The 18,322-nt window shown below is 44.1% G+C and overlaps 1 protein-coding gene across 4 annotated transcripts in view; it reads left to right on the forward strand.

Annotated features, from left to right (window-relative positions):
* The window catches only part of DNAAF9 (dynein axonemal assembly factor 9), a 148,380-nt gene that overhangs the window by 81,342 nt on the left and 48,716 nt on the right, over positions 1-18,322 (forward strand). For all 4 annotated transcript variants that reach the window (XM_030847592.2, XM_060284267.1, XM_060284266.1 and 1 more), the window contains 6 exons: positions 968-1,012; positions 1,380-1,425; positions 4,943-5,054; positions 6,084-6,154; positions 7,083-7,133; positions 7,869-7,956. In XM_030847592.2, the coding sequence (XP_030703452.2) occupies positions 968-1,012; positions 1,380-1,425; positions 4,943-5,054; positions 6,084-6,154; positions 7,083-7,133; positions 7,869-7,956 (413 nt within the window). The remainder of the gene's footprint in view (positions 1-967; positions 1,013-1,379; positions 1,426-4,942; positions 5,055-6,083; positions 6,155-7,082; positions 7,134-7,868; positions 7,957-18,322) is intronic.

Consider the following 18,322-nt stretch of genomic DNA (forward strand, 5'->3'; position numbering starts at 1 on the left):
CCTTGGGCAAGATAGGGAGCTCTCTGTGCATCTGTTTCATCATCTTCCTGCCCTGTAGAGTGATTGGGCAAGTGAATGGGAGCTGCTGTCTCAGTGGGTTCTCCTCTCTTATCATCGGCATGGCTGACAAAGTCATTCCATTCCTCCTGTCCTCGGGGCCTTGCCTAGCCCACTCTGCCTTTCTAGGGCAGGCCACACTCTCAATCCCATGGCCTCCTGTGCATGGGGTGTACCACCCTGGCTGGAGGAAAGAACAAGGAGAGAATACATTCCAGGCAATAGGAGGAGAGTCTTCCAGGGCCAGCCCTCCACCCAAGAGCCCCACTTCCTTCTCTTCACATGGTCACTTCCCTCAAACTGCACCAAATTAGCAAATCTTCTCCCAAGAGGGACACGGGAAGTTAGCATATGACTGACTAGTACTTGTTAAGGCAAAAAAATTAAATTTAATTCAATTTAGAAACTTTCTTTTACAAAAAGAGTTGATGCCAAAAGGGTTTTCTGGTTATTCCTCAGTTCTGAAGGCCTGACCATGCCCATTATTACATAGCAGTTGACTGTGGGTAGCAGTCTGACTCCGAGCAGGGCTGGCAGCTTGACTTCAAAGGTGGTGAAGAGGAGGAGGAGCAGGAGAATATGTCAAGCTGTGGGCCAGAGGCCTGGGGCAAGTAGAGGTTTACTCTCAATCTGCCATGGATGGCAATCACATAGTTCTCTCCTGCTCTGTCCAAGAGTCAAGATAGCCCTGAGAATCTGCACAGAGGCAGGGCCGTGATTGGAGTCAGACACTGACCCCATGTTTGTTGATGGCATGATACCCTAAGGCAGGTAAGGACGACACACACCTCACTGGTGGCTGTGAGAGCCCAGCACAGGTGCATTGCAGTGGCAGGTGTCTGGGGAGGATGCCAACACAGTGGTCACAAAAGCAGACTGACTTTTGTTTTATTTTGTTTTGGGTCTACAGCTCCAAGATGGCTTTTCATATACATGCTGTGAATAATCAGGGAAGGTAAGTATATGTTTATGGTGTGTCCTCACTGGGGGCAAGTTTTAGGAGCAAAATGAAGAGCAACTACCTTGTAACTGCTGGCATGGATGATCTTTTCACCCTTCTACACCTGGCAGTGGCATCACTCCAGGGCTGGGCTTGGAGGTGGCTGTGCTCAGCTGAGGCCCTTTGCCCCGAATGCTTTCCACTGAAAGACTAGGGTGGGTTGGGGGCTGAACCTAGTTCCCTCCAAGTGGAATTCTGCATACATGCAACCCAGTGTTTTGAAAATCCCTGAGAGAGATCTGAGTGTGAGTTGCTTCCAAGTTGAAAAAAAGAGAACACTGTAAATTTAATATATGTCTCTCCCATCAATTTCCTCTTGTAGAATTGTGCCTCTGGACAGTGAAGATAGCTTATACTTTGTGAAGACGGTAAGCAGAGCTGTTACAGGTCAGCTGGCAGGGAATGGCCTGTAGAGGACCATCTACAAGGGGTGAGGTAGGAGTGGGTGGGAGTCTTAGGCAGCCCACCCCTTACCTGAGAAAACTAGTCTACTTTCAGGACTGTTCCAGCTGCAGTGGTGGTGAGCCTGTGCTTTCTGAGGGTGTCCAGCAGCTGTACAAGGCTTACCACATCCACACTCCCATGTCTAGGTGCCCCTTGGGTGCAGAGTCTTAGCTGGGGAAGGGGGGGGTGAGGGTGTGGGGGTGGTAGACACCTCTTCCTGAGATTAGGAAGGCTTCCTCCAAGTGGCTGAGGTTTCTCTGACCTCACATGGAAATGGGAGCTGATGACAAGCCTACCTCAACACAGACCAAGTTTTCAGTGGCTTCTCTGTGTTCCAAGGCCCGTGTTGATGCCCTTTTTTTAAAAATAATTTATTTATTTATTTATTTATTTATGGCTGCATTGGGTCTTCGTTGCTGCCCGCGAGCTTTCTCTAGTTGGGGCGAGCGAGGGCTGCTCTTCGTTGCGGTGCACGGGCTTCTCATTGCGGTGGCTTCTCTTGTTGTGGAGCACAGGCTCTAGGAACGCTGGCTTCAGTAGTTGTGGCGCGTGGGCTCAATAGTTGTGGCGCGTGGGCTCTAGAGCATAGACTCAGTAGTTACACGGGCTTAGTTGCTCCGCAGCATGTGGGATCTTCCTGGACCAGGGCTTGAACCCGTGTCCCCTGCATTGGCAGGCAGATTCTTAACCACTGCCCCACCAGGGGAAGTCCTTATGCCCTTATTTAACAGGCGCTTATGAAAATAAAAACAAACTAACGTTAAAAAAAAAAAAAACTGGGCCTGAGGCTCCTATGAAGTGGGGTAGTGAGAACAGAGCTTTCTGACCTATGTGCTGAAGGCAGAACTAATGGGCCAAGGGAATGGGTGTAGAGATGCAGAAATATTGGTCCCTGAGGTGAGCTGGCGTGGTCTTGGGGAGCCAGGGTTTCTAAACCAGTTGCTCCCAGCCACATCCAAATCCTCTGTTTACCCCAGTGTATCCTGATATGAAGAAAATTGGCAAGCAATGCATAAGAGGATGGTGGACATCCAGCCAAGATTCTGGTTGTAGTATATATGGGTACAAGTTGTACCTTCAGTCCATTCTGTGGCTACTGCCTGAACCTTAATTTCAGTGAGCTTTTGGTCATAGGGAAGTGGGTGGGCAGATGTGGATGACTTGGTGCAAATGCATGCCCACTGCCATCACCAGGGGACAAGCATAGTGTTATCTCATCTACAGAGAGTGATACAACATGGGTAATTTTTTAAGGTTGTGAGTAGTTTCTGTGTATATAACATACCTGCTCCCTGTCTCTGTCAGTATTTTGTGGTGATGTTCTTTTAGAGCTAATGGAGACTTTTTTGTGACATTATTAAGACACTGGGAAATACTTTCTGATATTTAGGTAATAATACTTTGTCTCCTTGCTGGACTTTAGTTTCCCTGACTTCTCTTCTTAGACTCTCGTGCAGTGCTCTGGAAGATGCTTTGCACTGGAGTAGGTGATTAGCAGTCCAGTAGAATCATACTACTGTGTTAAGTACACATTCAGCAGCAGCTAATGAAATAGGAAAGAAAAGATAGGATGTTGGTGCTTTCTGTCCAAATCCTATCCTCCCTTCCAGGCAAAGATGAAGTTCTGTCTCCTCCTCCAAGCCTACCCTACTGATTTCTCCCTACAAGTACTGTATTCCTATAGGAATACATAATTAGGGAATAAATTACATAAATTAGGGAGTAATTCTGTAGTAATGTGTCACATGATGACTTCTATGTAAGAATGCTCTTGTCTCTCCAGCTATACTTTATAGGTTTCCTGAAGATAGGAACGATGCTTCATATTTTTTCTCTCCCCATGCCACATGTGGGAAGTACATAGCAAGTGTCTAAAAAATACTACATGTATTCTTTTTAATGTCCTCTCTCCCCTTCCTCAACACCAGAGGCCAAATAGGGAAGTGGGGGATTAGGAAACCACAGGATTTGTCTTCCTAATTGATTTGGGAACCTAACTGATCATTGTCACTTAAGAGGAACCATGTAGCCCAGGAAGGTTCTGTGTCTTCAGATACTAAAAATTCTTTGAAACAAATTTAGATAAACCTTCCAGTTGTCATGCCTAATGAGAAAGTTAACTGAAATATAAAGCCTGTTTGTCACTTTGTACATTCCTTTATCACAACGACATGGATGATTAAGGACTTTAACTATGGTTTTTTTCCTTTCAACTCTTCTGCCATCTTTTTGTTTTCTTCTTTATAAATTTATTTATTTTTTATTTATTTATTTTTGGCTGCGTTGGGTCTTCATTGCTGCGCGGGCTTTCTCTAGTTGCGAAGAGCGGGGGCTACTCTTCATCGTGGTGCTGCACGGGCTTCTCATTGCAGTGGCTTCTCTTGTTGCAGAGCTCAGGCTGTAGGCGCACAGGCTTCAGTAGTTGTGACACATGGGCTTAGTTGCTCCGCGGCATGTGAGATCTTCCCAGACGAGGGCTCGAACCCGTGTCCCCTGCATTTGCAGGCAGATTCTTAACCACTGCACCACCAGGGAAGTCCCCTGCCATCTATTTGAGAATCTAACAGTCCCTTCAAGAGGCCTAGGTCTTTTGTCTCTGTACTGAGGATAGAGCAGGGATCCCATATGAGGACAACAAGGTGTGAAAATGAGCTCTGGCTTTAGGAGCTCTGTACCTGGACATTCAGCATCGTCAGGCCAGGAAGGCCAGGAAGTGCTCATCGTGCAGCTTATCCTATGTCCTTCACCAGATCTTCACGGTCATCTCAAACTCTAACTCTGGCTTGTACCAATTTCTGCATTTCCTCTGCTAGATTCATCTCAGAATTATGTCATTTTCAGTGGTTTTTAACTAAATTATAGCCTTCTTACCAGCCATTCAGGAGCTTTCTCTGAGTTGCTCTAGTTTTTTTCTGGCCTGCTGAAGCCTCTATTTTTATTTGTCTTGGCCATTAAAGCTCGAACAGCTTTCTTTTAATTTTTTGGTACTGAAAGGAGCATTTGCATGTTTTGACAGGTATCCAGAAATATCCATGGAGACATGTATCCCCCTTTCCAGATTTGTTCAGAACTCGAGCCCAAACCAAAGAAGGAGTGGATGAACATGTAGACACACTGGGATGTGACACTGGTCATGATTAAGAAGGAAGGCTGTTGCATTGCCATTTAGGGAGGATAAGCAATTTGAGGGAATTTACAGAAACTTAAAGATATTCTTCATCTAGCCCAAGTCTGCCTCTGACCAAGGAGCAAAAGCCTGGGTGATCCTGAAGTCCTCTCCCAGTTTGAGATGTATTTCAAGATATACTTGAGTTTTCCTTAGAAATTCTCCAGTATTCTTTTGCCACGTGCCTTAGTATTTTGTGGTCTGTTTCTTATGGATTTTTCCCTGTATGTTTAGGACTGACAATTGGACTAGCTCTGGTTTCTTATTTGATACAGGCTTGTATGACCATCTATGACATTCCTGACTTGCTGGGAGGAAGTGGGTGCTTAGGATCTGTGGTCTTCTCAGAATCATTTTTGACATCTCAGATCTTGGTTAAAGAAAAGGGTAAGTGTATGTCATCTTTGGAAAGCAAAACTTGAACTTGTTTATATGTATATATATATTTTTGGCAAAATAAACCATAAACTAAATCAAAAGACCAGCAATAAACTGGTGAAAAGATTAGAATACTTAAAATAAACAAAGGGTATATTTCCTAATTTATGAAGAGCTTTTATAAATTGATAAGAAAAAGACAAGCTACCCCGTGGTAAATGGGCAAAAAATATGAGCAGGCAGTTTACCAGAGTGGAAAACAAAAAAAAAATTTTAATATTTTAAAAATATATATATTTTAATGTTTATACATACACAGACACACATAATTGACCCCTGGACACAGGTTTAAACTACACAGGTCCACGTATACACAAATTTTTTTCAGTAAGTACATACTACAGAACTACATGTTCCATGGTTGGTTGAATCCGTGGATGTGGAACTGTGGATACAGAGGGCTGACTGTAAAGTTACACATGGATTTTCAACTGTGCAGAGGATCAGTACCCCTAGCCCTCACATTGTTCAAGGGTCCACTGTATGTATATGTGTATATATATATATGAATATGTACAGCCTTACTAGTAGTCAGGAAAAAAGCAATTTGAAATAATAATTAGCAAATTATGTTAGCAAAAATAATTTTTTTTTTACCCATTATGTTAGCAAAAAATTCTAGAGAATGATAATATCCAGTGCTAGTAGGATAAGCTTGATAATGTTTTGTTTGGTTTTTAATATGTACATCTGTACTACCTTGACAAAAATTAAAAGTGTAGATAAAATGGACTCTTTATTTAAATATGTATTTCTATTTGGTGTAAAAAGAACAGAGTTAATCACATGGGGAAGCCTTTCTCCATCCCCTCATTAGACTCCCTGTACCCAAATGAGGAAGTTTTCATTTTCTGAAGGCCTCAGACTCTGTATACTAATAAGAGGAGCCCTCACTCCTGAGAAGGGGAAGCAGTCTGGGGCCTGCAAGGTGGGCTCTGGTGGTGGGCAGTAACCGGCATATCTATGGTCTTCCTGCAGATGGCACTGTTACCACAGAAACCAGCTTCATAATCCTGACAGCTGACATACCCAGATTCTGCTCCTGGCTGGTTAGTGTCATTCATCAGGTGAAAGTGGACATAAACGTGGAGAAACTGGGGAGAACGTTTAAGAAAGAGCCTCTTCATTGGGTCCTGGTGGGATGTCAGAGCCTTACCTAGCCACTTTTCAGGAATAGAAGTTTTTATCTCTGCTCTTTTTCTTTATACAGACGAATCTAGTTTCTTTAACTTTCTTATAATCTTGGAAAAGTTCCAAAAGAAAGGAACTCAGTTATCTGGGTCCTGTTAAATTGTGAAAGGGAAAAATTAACACCCTCATTTTACAGATGAGGAGACTGAGGTTTAGAAATTGACCAACCTGTCCAAGGTCACAGGGAAAGTGAGAAGTGGATCATGTGCTCCCTTTTCTGGTCAGAATAGTTGCTGCTGAATTTTTACAACCACGTCTCTACATGTGGAATCGTCCCATCTTCATCTGTGGGACTTGATCTGAAACTCTGGTGCCTTGGGACACAGAAAATATGACAGCAGTGAGTCTAGTAATGGTCTGAGTACCTATTTCAGAATCTGTTTATATTCTGTTTCTACAATCCTGACATGAATAGAGGAGAGCAAGAGTCATCCTCTAATGTGAACATGTTTAAATGAGAACACATTCAAAATACTTTAAAATGTTCTCTTTCCTTCACCCCTAAAAATAGTTTTCTCCGAAGTGAAATGTAAGTGGAGACTAACATATCCTCTCCACATATCGTAGGCTCATTTAGCTGGACTTTAGGTCCCCATGAGAGAGCCCATCATGGCCTGGTGCTCTGAGCTTTGTGACCAGCAGCCAGCTCTGCCAGCCATCAGGGCCTGAGAACACTGGATTTGGTGGAGGGACTGCTCTCTTAGAAATATGTGAACACAAGGGAGACCTAGCAGAGTTTTGCCTTTGAAGTAGTAAACTGAAAATCTGCACTCCTTTTGGACACAGGTAGAAGATATAGAAGTAAAATTTTCTGAGAAAACCCAGCAATCGGTTATGGTAAGCAGCCTTCTTATTCTTAATGTTAACATCATATCAAAATGAAATGTAAACAGTTTATAAAACAACTTAAAATATTTCCTCTTACTGCTAATCTAAATGTTCTGTACCTTCTTGTCTCAATTCCTTTTTGTATTCTTCCCCTTCCCAGTAGAGCTCTAGAAATAACCATGTATGAGGTACAAACTAGAGGGATTCTTTCTGCCACTTAAACCTTTAGGTGTTTTTTCAAAATCTCCCAGTACTTTTAAAAGCAGATCTCAGGGACTTGCCTAGCTGTCCAGTGGTTAAGACTTCCCGCTTCCAGTGAAGGGGATGCGGGTTCAATCCCTGGTCGGGGAACTAAGATCCCACATGCCACGTGGTGTGGCATAAATAAATTACATACATGCAGATCTCAAATTGGCCTAGACATGTAGAGCTAAGAGGTCAAGGCTTTAGGCCAAGGAGAAGCTGCCTCTTTTATCAGAGGATATAAATCTACGGGAACATGAACAAGCATTGTAGACCATGGTGCCTAGACTCAGAGAGGACCTTAACATTCTTTTTCTCAGCACGAGTCACGAATACCAGTAACATGGCAAAGAGCCAAGCAGTGCCAAAGGCCATGAAAGAAGCTGGGTAAATCTGAGGCTGACTTAGCAGCCTCTGTAGATGGACTAACTTGGGCAGGACTTTTGATTCTCTGAATGTTTATGCTGTAAATCACCTGCTCTTTGTGTTTGTTTTTTAAAGGGAGATGAGTGTTTCCTGGGCACTTTTCTAACTAGAGGAGAAGGGGCGTATCTTTATTCTAGTAATCAACAGTCTTGGCCTGAGGAAGGTGAGCGGCTCTGACATTTCTGTTTTTGACTCTGTCTGGGTACCTCTTTCACAGGTTTCAGCATGAGTGTTGTAATTAATAATACATCTGATATCTGAAAAAACTTGTTGGTGTAGAAGTGTTTTCTTACTTACTTACTTACTTTCTTTCTTACTTACAAAAGCTTTCTCTTTTGATCTGTCCATTTTCCAGATGAGGAAACTTGTGCTAGAAAGGACTGGTGCCAGAACTGCACCTGGTCCTCTTGCTGCTGCCTGAGGATTGCTCTTAGAATGGGCTAGAGCAGCAACATGTCCAGAAATAGGTTCTGTTGGGCCAAAACAAAACCTGGGTTAGTTTTTTACTGCTGTGTAGCAAATTACCACAAATTCGGTAGCTTAAAACAACATGCATTTATTTTCTCACAGTTCTGTGGTCAGAAGTCCAGGAAGACTTTGCTGGATTCATGTTTAGGGTTTCGTAAGACTGAAGTCAGGGCATTAACCAGGCTTATATCTGGAGGCTCTGGGAAAGAACCTGCTCCCAAGCTCATCCAGGTTGTTTGCAGAGTGCATTTCCTTCAGACTGTAGGACTGAGGGGCCTCTTTCATTGCTGGCTATCAACTGGGACCACTCTTAACTCCTCCTCCCAGGAGTCCTTGCCCTGTGACCCCCTCCATCTCAGCAACAAAGAACCTTAATTGTGTTGAATCTCTTTCACACTTTGAATCTCTCTGAACTCCTCCTCTACCAGGCAGAGAAAAGTCTGCTTATAAAGGGCTCATGTGATTAGAGGAGGCCCAATCAGATAATCTCCCTTTTGCCATATAATGTTACATGAATACAGGAGTAACCTAAGAGGATGAAGATCATGGGGGCTGTTTTAAATTTCTGCCTATCACAGTGTGCCCTCTGGGCCCCACAATTCTCACATGCAAGATATAATCACCCCCACCCACAAGCCTCATTCCATTATGGTAACAATTCAGTCTTAAATCTCACCAACTGAAAAATCCATAATCTCATCATCAAGATTATTTAAATCAGCTGTACGTGAGGCTCTGGCGCTAATTCATAAAGTACAGGTCCGGAACACAATTCCTTTCCATCTGTAGCCCTGTGAAATTAGAGGCAAGTTATCTGCCCCTGCCCTCACAACATACAAGGTAGGACTGGCATAGGATAACAGTTATAGACATTCATATTAAAAAGGGGGGAAAATGAAAGGTAAAAAGGAGTCCCAACCCCAAGGCAGCTTTGAAATTCAGCTAGACAAACTCCAGTTCCTAGATTAGGTTTCAAGGCCTAGGAATAGTCCTCCATGGCCCTTAGTTCTGCCCCCTGGGCTCTTGGTTCTACCCTCTAAACTCTTAGTTTTGCCCTCTAGGCTCATGACTCTGCCCTCTGGTCTGTGGCTATACCTCTGTCGTCCTTCCTTTTCATGAAGGTGGCACTTTGTAGCTGACTAGTTTTATCAGCCTGCTTCTTGCCGCTAGAATTTTGGGGGTCCAGCAGTCTCCTTTCATTTTTCTATTCTCTCTATCCCTTTCAGTCCAAGCTGGCAGTGTTTCTGCTGATGTAGAATTCTCAAGAACTGTGTTGGTCTTACATGGATTTCCTGGGGATTCATTCCATGCTCCTTTTTGGTTTCCTCAAAATAACATTTTCTTATGAGTCCTATTCTTTCCCTGTTAGATAAGCCTTTTTTGTGGAAGAGGAGTTATGACTTACTCCACAAATTCCTCATCCTTTACTAAGCAAATTCCCTCTCTAGATAATTTGTTCTTCTTGAAAATATTCTCTCCAGTGACAGGTTGCTCTCCATGTTCTCAGATCACTGGTTAAACTTGGCTCCTCCGTTGTCATAGAAGATAAAGCACAAGGAGTCCTGGTTTTCGATCCACAAAATGCCAGGTAGCATTTTTTATCATGCTGTGCCCCCTGCATTTCTGCCTCTCCAGATCCTGGTGCAAAAAACCAGGAAGTTAGGAACATTTGCCAAAGACAGGAGAGTATGTGACAGTACCCCCAGCCTTGAGGCAAAGTTGCATAATGTTTTAAAATCAGCTTGTAGACACAACACAGAGGTGGTTGTGCTGTGTCATAGTTGAGCCAGTTATAATATTTAGCAAGGATATTTGCCAAAATTAGTTTGCACCTTCTTAGCAAAAGTCCTTGTTAGAAAAATAATCTTACACTGTATTGAGTTATCCAGCAAGATTCAGTGTATCCTGAGGTCTCTACACACGAATAAAGCCAGGAATTTCTGGGGCCTTGTTAGTCACACACTTGAGAGCTTAGATTTCACACTTTCTTAGTTCCTGAGGAAAATGTAGTTTGAATTTAGGAGATGGTTTTCTGAGGCAGGAAATTTCAGTAGAGCAGAGAATTTAAATAGGAGTATCCTCTGGCTGTGTATTTAGCATTTCACCACTTCAGGGCTCAGGTCAATTTTATAGGGTTTGAAGTTTATACCACTTCAGGGCTCTCTTAAGGAAAAATAGTACATACAGAAGGGTTAAGTCTCTTCTCTGGGCCTTGAAAAGGGGCTTGAGCAGGTGAGGGGTCCTGAAGCTTAAATGTCATTTGGATCTAGGTAAATATGCCTGGAGTTGAGACTGAGATTTATCTGTTCCCATCCTCTGAAGGCATTTAAAGAGCTCATCAGCATGCATTATCTTGATTGATCTTCGTATCTTGAGCCCCATAGAAGGTGAAAAATGGGTCTGAGGTTATAGTACAAGTTAGTGGTGACATCTCAGGGGGTGGTCCAGGTCTTTTGATTTTTGGTCTAGGGATGGCCCAGTGAACTACTTACGGACAAAAAGAATAGTACCTGCTTTACCTTGAAATGTTTCCAGCTCTGGTATCTTTTCCCTTTCCCAGTTAGTGACTTCTGCTATCAAAAGACTTTTTGTTATGCAGCCTCCTTTTCATTCATTTCCTTTATGTGCCCTTCTCTTCCCTACCCTGCTGACCTTGATCAGGCAAGCTGCCCAGTACCTAATCCTCAGGAGCCTGCTTTAGAGTTTTACCACATATGCCTATATCTCTAAACAATGTCTTATTTTTGAATTTAATACAAATTAGGATCATACTCTATCGTGTTCTTCTGGGACTTGCTTTTTTCACTCAGTGTTCTGGTCCTAAGATTCATCCAGATTGTTGTGTGTAGCCGTAAGGCTCATTCATTTTCATGGTTCCATAGGATTGCTTTGTATGAAAATACGCTGTTTATCCTTTTGACTCTTGATGGACATTTGGGTTGTTTATAGTTTTTTGCTATTGCAGACAGTGCTCTCATGAGCATTCCTGTACTTGTCTCTTGGTGCACCTGGCACCAGGACAGTGCCTTACAACACATCTTTCTTGTGGTATGTAAAGACATAATTGCCATCTATGGTCTCAATCCTCTGATTTTCCTGTTACATTTCTGGCTGATTGTACCAGCCAGCATTGAGATCTCTGGTACGTTGGTCTTCCCTGAATGTTTGCCACTTGTTGTTGTTGTTTAATATTTATTTTGTTGTTGTTGTTGTTGTACCAGGTCTTAATTGCGGCAGGCGGGCTCCTTATTTGCGGTTCTCGGGCTCCTTAGTTGAGGCTCACCGGCTCCTTAGTTGTAGCATATGAACTCTTAGTTGTGACATGCATGTGGGATCTAGTTCCCTGACCAGGGATCGAACCTGGGCCCCCTGCATTGGGAGCGCAGAGTCTTATCCACCACGTCACCAGAGAAGTCCCATGTTTGCCATTTGGATTGCTTTGGTTTTTGATATCCCTACGTATGGAATTTTCTGTGCTTTGCCCCCAGATAAAGTCAACCACTCCAGCAGGCCAGCCTCTCTCCTTCATAAGACTTCTGCACCACAGAGCTGGAGGGGAGGTAATGTGAATAGCCCCAAGCTAAAATACCATAGATTTCCACTGTTCTTACCAAGCTTCAGTAGAATTCCTTAAATGCTTCTCAGTTTTGTTGTATAACTTTGGTCCGTTTCCAGAGTCCTTAACTAGTTGTTTTTGACAGTCCAGTTTTATGGCTGCTTCCTGGGGAGAGAATTTTCCAGACTCCTCACAGCCATTTCAGAAGTCCCAACCCTGAGGCTTTTGAAAGATATTTTCACTTGGTAAAGAATTGTAGGTTGACCATTTCTTTCTGTGCTTTAAAGATGTTGCTCCACTCCACTGTCTTCTTACTAACATTATTTCTGAGCAGAAATCTACTGTCATTCTTATCTTTGTTCCTTTCTATATAAGGTGTCTTTTATTACCAGCTGCTTTTAAGATTTTCTTTCTTTTTATCACAGATTTTAAGCAGTCTGATCTTTATGTGACTGGTGTGGTTTTCTTCATGTTGCTTATGCTTGGGATTCATTTAGTTTCTTGCATTGATGGATTTAGAGTTTTCCTCAAATTTGGAAATTTTTTGGCCGTTATTTCTTCAGTTTTTCCCCTCTCCTTCAAGGATTCCAATTACATACATTTGGCTGCCTAAAGTTGTCCCACAGCTCCCTGATGCTCTGTACAATTATTTTTAGTCTTTTTTCTCTTTATGTTTTATTTTGCATAGTTTCTACATATTCCGATTTACTAATCTTTTGTTCTGCATTGTTGTTATGAGTTTGTTAAATTAACATTTGTTGAACGGAACACAGGCTGCTGGATGGTGAGCCAGGTTCAACAAAAGACCACAAAAGAAATTGAAATGGCATGCCTTGAGGGGCTACACGGAGGTGTGGGGGGCAGGGGGCGGTGGTCAAGGCAAGGTGCAGGCTGGACCTGGGTACCTGCCTTTATTAGGGTCTGTGGGTTGGAGTGCTTTGGGATTCCTTAGCCTTTTGGCTAAGGCCAAACTGGTCAATTCAAACCAAAAAGAGTGGAATTTTGGTAAGCTCCATGGAGGTCTTATATAAGGGGCATACAAGGGGAAGGCACTAAGGAGGCAGGGGAGACTGTTGATGACAAGGGCTTCTGGGAAAGTCATATCAGGAACTTATATTTGCTTGTGACTCTGCAGGCTGTTGTCTAGGGCATGCGCTTGCATGAGGGGGCTAGTGTCAGTTTAAGGCCTGTGCAGGCCGCTTGGCCAAACAAGATGGATGCTGAGGTAGCAGTACCACGGAGTAGCTAAGCTCTCAACAGTTGTCATGTCATTAGTCTTATCCAGTGTTTTTTTCTTCTCAGAAGTTGTATTTTTCATCTCTAGAAGTTCAATTTAGACATTTTTTACATCTTTCATGTCTCAGGTTAACATGGTTCAGTCTTTCCTCTAGCCGCGAACATAGGGAATACAGTGATAATAACTGGTCTATTTCTCTTCTACTCTTATCATCTGGGCCTGTCTTTTAAGCTTTGTTAGGCAAGAAGCAGAGCAGCATTTAGTTTAGGACTAATTTTACCCCGGTATTGAGGCAAAATCATTCTGAGAACACGACCTGCCATCCCTATGAAGTATGAGATTTTCCACTGTGGCTGGTGCGAATGGGCAGAATATCTGGTGCAAAGTATGAATTGATGTTCATTGTTTTACATGGGAATATCCATTTTTTCCAGCACCATTTGTTGAAAAGACTCTCCTTTCTACTTTGAATTGTCTTTGCACCTTTGTTGAATATCATTTGACCATATATCTACTATTTCCTACAAGCCTCAGTGAATGGTTGGCCCTCGGGCAGCACCTTCATTATCCCTGTAGCAATTTACAGATTCCAGAGTATTTTTTCCATCAGGCAGAGATTTTTTAGCAATGAGGAGCAGAGGTGCTGGTACCATTGACACATAAAGTCTGAGAACTCTGGTGACCAAACTGAGTTTCACCTTCCTGTGATGGGAAGGCCCAGGCAGTGGCCATCTGCTTCATTCTGCACCCTCTCATGTGTTCCCTTGTGCTGATATGAAACTGTTGAGGGACACTTTAAAAGAGAAATTTCTCTGCAGCACTGAGCATGAATGAATTATATAGCATATACCTACAACATACATATTACCCACAGTTGCGTGTTACCTACAGTGTGGATGACTCTCAGGAACAGGATGCTGAAAGAAGTAAGCAAGTCACAAAAGAACACATGTATTAAGATTCCATTTGTATGAAAGTAAAAGAGACAAGACTAAATCATATATAGTTTATAGATACATTGAAGTATGGTAAAGCTACATAAAATTTGGGATGTTGGTTCCCTCTGGGTGGAAGAGAGAGGGCCTTTGAGGAAGGACATTGAGGAGGCTTCAAAGGCACTAGGAATACTTGATTTCTTAAGCTGAGTGGTGCATATACAGGCATCAGGGTTTGTTGTTGTTTAGGTTTTTCTCTTCTTTTTTTTTTTTTTTTTTTTTCGGTATGCGGGCCTCTCACTGTTGTGGCCTCTCCCGTTGCGGAGCACAGGCTCCGGACGCGCAGGCACAGCGGCCATGGCTCACGGGCCTAGCCGCTCTGCGGCATGTGGGATCTTCCCGGACCAGGGCACAAAGCCGCGTCCCCTGCATTGGCAGACAGACTCTCAACCACTGCGCCACCAGGGAAGCCCAGGTTTTTTTCTTTAAATCGTATGTGTATACTTCACATACTGTCACACACACAGAAGGAAAATTATCCAGCCATTGCATCATAATATTTTCCCAGCAGTGATAATGTTCCCTCTTTACACAGGCTGGACCATTGGAGGATTTTTATTTTATTTATTTATTTTTTAATTAATTAATTTATTTATTTTTGGCTGTGTTGGGTCTTTGCTGCATGAGGGTTTTCTCTAGTTGTGGTGAGTGGGGGCTAGTCTTCGTTGTGGTGCACATGCTTCTCATTGCGGTGGCTTCTCTTGTTGCGGAGCATGGGCTCTAGGCACGCGGGCTCAGTAGCTGTGGCTCAAGGGCTCTAAAGTGCACGCTCAGTAGTTGTGGCGCACGGGCTTAGTTGCTCCGCAGCATGTGGGATCTTCCTGGACCAGAGCTCGAACCCGTGTCCCCTACATTGGCAGGCGAATTCTTAACCACTGCGCCACCAGGGAAGTCCAGGGGTTTTTATTTGTACAGCCAGTTGTCTGAAGGAGGAAAAGCCAAATTCTTCATTAACATTTGGTGTCTTATTTTGCCCTGAGGGCTCGTTCCTGTTAGATGTCCGGGGATGTAGAGGTCAGTCAAAGACAGCCCTGCTGTAGTCCCCTGCTACTTCTTGGGTACTGAGGGGGAACTTCCTCTTACCTTGGGTTTTCAGACTCACAGAATGGAGAAGGAATGAAAGAGCCCATTAAGCAAGGCACCAGGGATTGGTTAAGGAGCCAGGGAGATCTCATCAGGAATTGGCTCCCCCAGTCACTGAGAAGCCCTTGCAAAGGCATGTCCTATCAGATAACAGTTTGACAGTCACAAGTCCAGAACAGATACTGGAAGTGTTACTACTTCAAGTGGATTAGGATCTAAGAGACTGGGGCACTGGCATTGGACCACCCAGTGAGAGACTTCAGTTATCTCATGTGTGCCCTGAGAATAATAACAGAGTTACTATTCCCAGAGCAAAGGGTGGTTGCAACACAGAACAGTCTGCACCAGTACTAAAATCAGCTCTTGCCCTGGGCCAGGCCCCATAGTGAGTACTTTTCCAGCACTGCCTTGTGAATTTCTCTCTGCCTCTTTTCCATTTTGTTTTGAGGCTTTAGAATCTAGGGGGAGAAGAAGTGCTGGAGACGACCATCCTGATCCACTTCTTTTCCCATCTTCCCAGTGACTACTTGGAATGTACCAACTCTCAGATATGTGCTGTTTTCTGGAAGCTTTGGAGTGATTCTGAGGTTTGTCCAGGAGGCCTTTGAGTGGTACTTGTTCCTGAGGAGCTTCATGTTAGAGGTATACAGGTGGACGGTGAGCCCAGGACATGGAAGGGTCCAGATACTAAGCAGTAGGTAGGGGAGCAGTTTCTACCTGATTACACCTGTTGACCCCTCTTTCCTCTTTAACAGTAGGTAGAGTGATCTTGTGGCTGCAGTTTAAGAAGTTGTGGTGTTAGGAGCGTGTTAAGGGCTTTGGTTGGGCCCTGGAGGAGTTGATGGAAGGAGATGGCAGTGGTGGGACTGCCAGGCAGCACTGAGGGCTTGTTGAGGTTGAGCAAGCAGAGAAGGTGCCTCATCAGATTAGCCACAAATGGGCTGTGGGTAGAGCAGAAGTAAAGGAAAAAAGAGAATTGAAGTGGCTAGCATGGCACAGTGCCCTGGCATCAGACAAACCTGTGTTCTGTACTTGGCTCCACTATCAAGCAGTTCTATGACTTTTGGGAAGATCTCTCTAAGCTTGAATTTCCCATCAGTCCTCTAAAAATAATACTAACTCTTACAGTTGTTGCAAAGATGGAAAACTGTAGTGTATATGACATGGTTGGTGCTTAGTAAATACTAAATAAAATCTGTTCCCATCCCTTTCCCTGACAAAACAGAGATCGAAAGTTTGTCTTGGGGCTTCCCTGGTGGCGCAGTTGTTGAGAGCCCGCCTGCCGATGCAGGGGACGCGGGTTCGTGCCCCGGTCCGGGAGGATCCCACATGCCGCGGAGCGGCCGGGCCTGTGAGCCATGGCCGCTGAGCCTGTGCGTCCGGAGCCTGTACTCCGCAACGGGAGAGGCCGCAACAGTGAGAGGCCCGCGTACCACTAAAAAAAAAAAAAAAAAAAAAAAAAAAGGTTTGTCTTCTCCCTGGGGATTGGCCCTGAATGTGGATGAGAGGAAAGTCAGAAATTTCTGAGCAATAAGGGAAAATGGGGGAACTGAAGGCTTCAAAGGCTCAGTGACATCACGGGATGAGGTTTGGGGAGTGAGATAGTTAAAAGTATGATGGCATTTTGTAGTCAGAGAGTAGGTTCTGGAGCTGAAGATTTCAGAAGTTAAGACATTCTGGGTGCTGCTTTACTGGTATGGAACTGGCATTGAGGAGCAGCGAGGCCAGAGCATGGCATGGCCCACCCCCTGATCTCTCAGAGGGAATGGAAGTGTCGGCTTTGGAAGAGAAGACTGTGAACACATTCAGAAGCTGTTTGAAGTGTTGTAGCATAATTAGGAGGGCAGTAGATGTGAGCAGTGAAGGAAAGGAGGGGCATGAGTCTCTGAGGGAATGAAAATGTTGTGCCATTTTGGGAGGGAATGGTCTGGGAACAGCAGTGATGAACCTTGGCATGGGTGCAGGATGAGGCTGGGGCATGAGGAGCCTCCACTCAAGAGGGCCATAGGGCAAGACTGTGTGTAGGTGAGGCTAGGTTTTACTTGTTAGAGGGTAGGAGACTTACAGGACTTGAACCATTGAGTGCCTTGAACTGGGCTGGCTGCTAAGGTTGGCATTAGTTCCCGCTGACTGGTTGTCTTGTTCTTTTGTTGAGATTCAGGCTTCAAACCGTCCTCTAGTACCTAAAATCTGCCTCCACCTCCCCCACTTCTCCCCACCCCCCATTAACATGCACACACACAAGCACACATACTCTCTAGGCCCCTCTCTGCCTCCTGAAACCCCACCTTTTCAGGAAACCTTCAAAACTTGGCCTTTGCTCTTCTTGTCATTACAACTTACACAGCTTTGGGGCTGCCTTTTTAGAACTACAGCTCAAGGAATCAGTCCCTCTTCTTGGTCTCATGTCCTCGCCTTAGCAGTAAGATACTGGCGGTTTTCCCCAAGCCTGTGCCTTGAGCTCTAAGAAATACTCTATCTCTTCTCTGTTTGTGAAAACATGGAAAGAAAGGCTATTACAGGAATAGGAAGGATCCAGCTTGGACCGTTCCAGAGAGCAGCTTCACCTAGGTGTCTTGTGGGTGCCCTGGGTGCTTCATTTGGGTCTCCAAAGCAAGCCCAGGCCCAGCCTTAACCCTTGTCACCTTAGTGTCCATCATTTCTATGATCTACTCCCTAGGGCCCATACTGAGCTGCTGTGTAACCTTGGCCACCCAGGAAACAAGCAGCTCTCCTTAAACCTGAATCCTTATTCTAAGGAACCCACACTCAGTGTCCATGTCCCATCCATCTTGCTTTTGGGAACTACAGAACAGCAGCCTCCAGTGTCTGTAGAATTCACTTATTGCCTAACTCACATGTTCCTTTCCTGGCAAGGGGCTCTTAAGCACCCTTCACCATTCTTTCAACAACTGATGCCTTAGTGCCCTTTCTTGGGCCTTATGTGAGAGATGTGGTCATTTCAGAGCTGAGCCAGCTTCTGCCAAAATAGTAGAAAGGAACATCTATAAACTCAGTAATGGAGCAGATATACCCAAAGTCTTTTTTAGTGTATTTCCCTGGAAGACACCCATAAGTGAATGTGAATTTTGCCTCTCTCCATCAGCTGATAACTTACTCACTTGTTGCTTTTTCTAATTCTTATGCAAAGACTGTATCTGATGCCTCATTTCTCTCTGAGGCCCTAGGA

The sequence above is a fragment of the Globicephala melas genome, chromosome 15 (genome assembly GCF_963455315.2).
Source record: "Globicephala melas chromosome 15, mGloMel1.2, whole genome shotgun sequence".
Classification (NCBI taxonomy): domain Eukaryota; kingdom Metazoa; phylum Chordata; class Mammalia; order Artiodactyla; family Delphinidae; genus Globicephala; species Globicephala melas.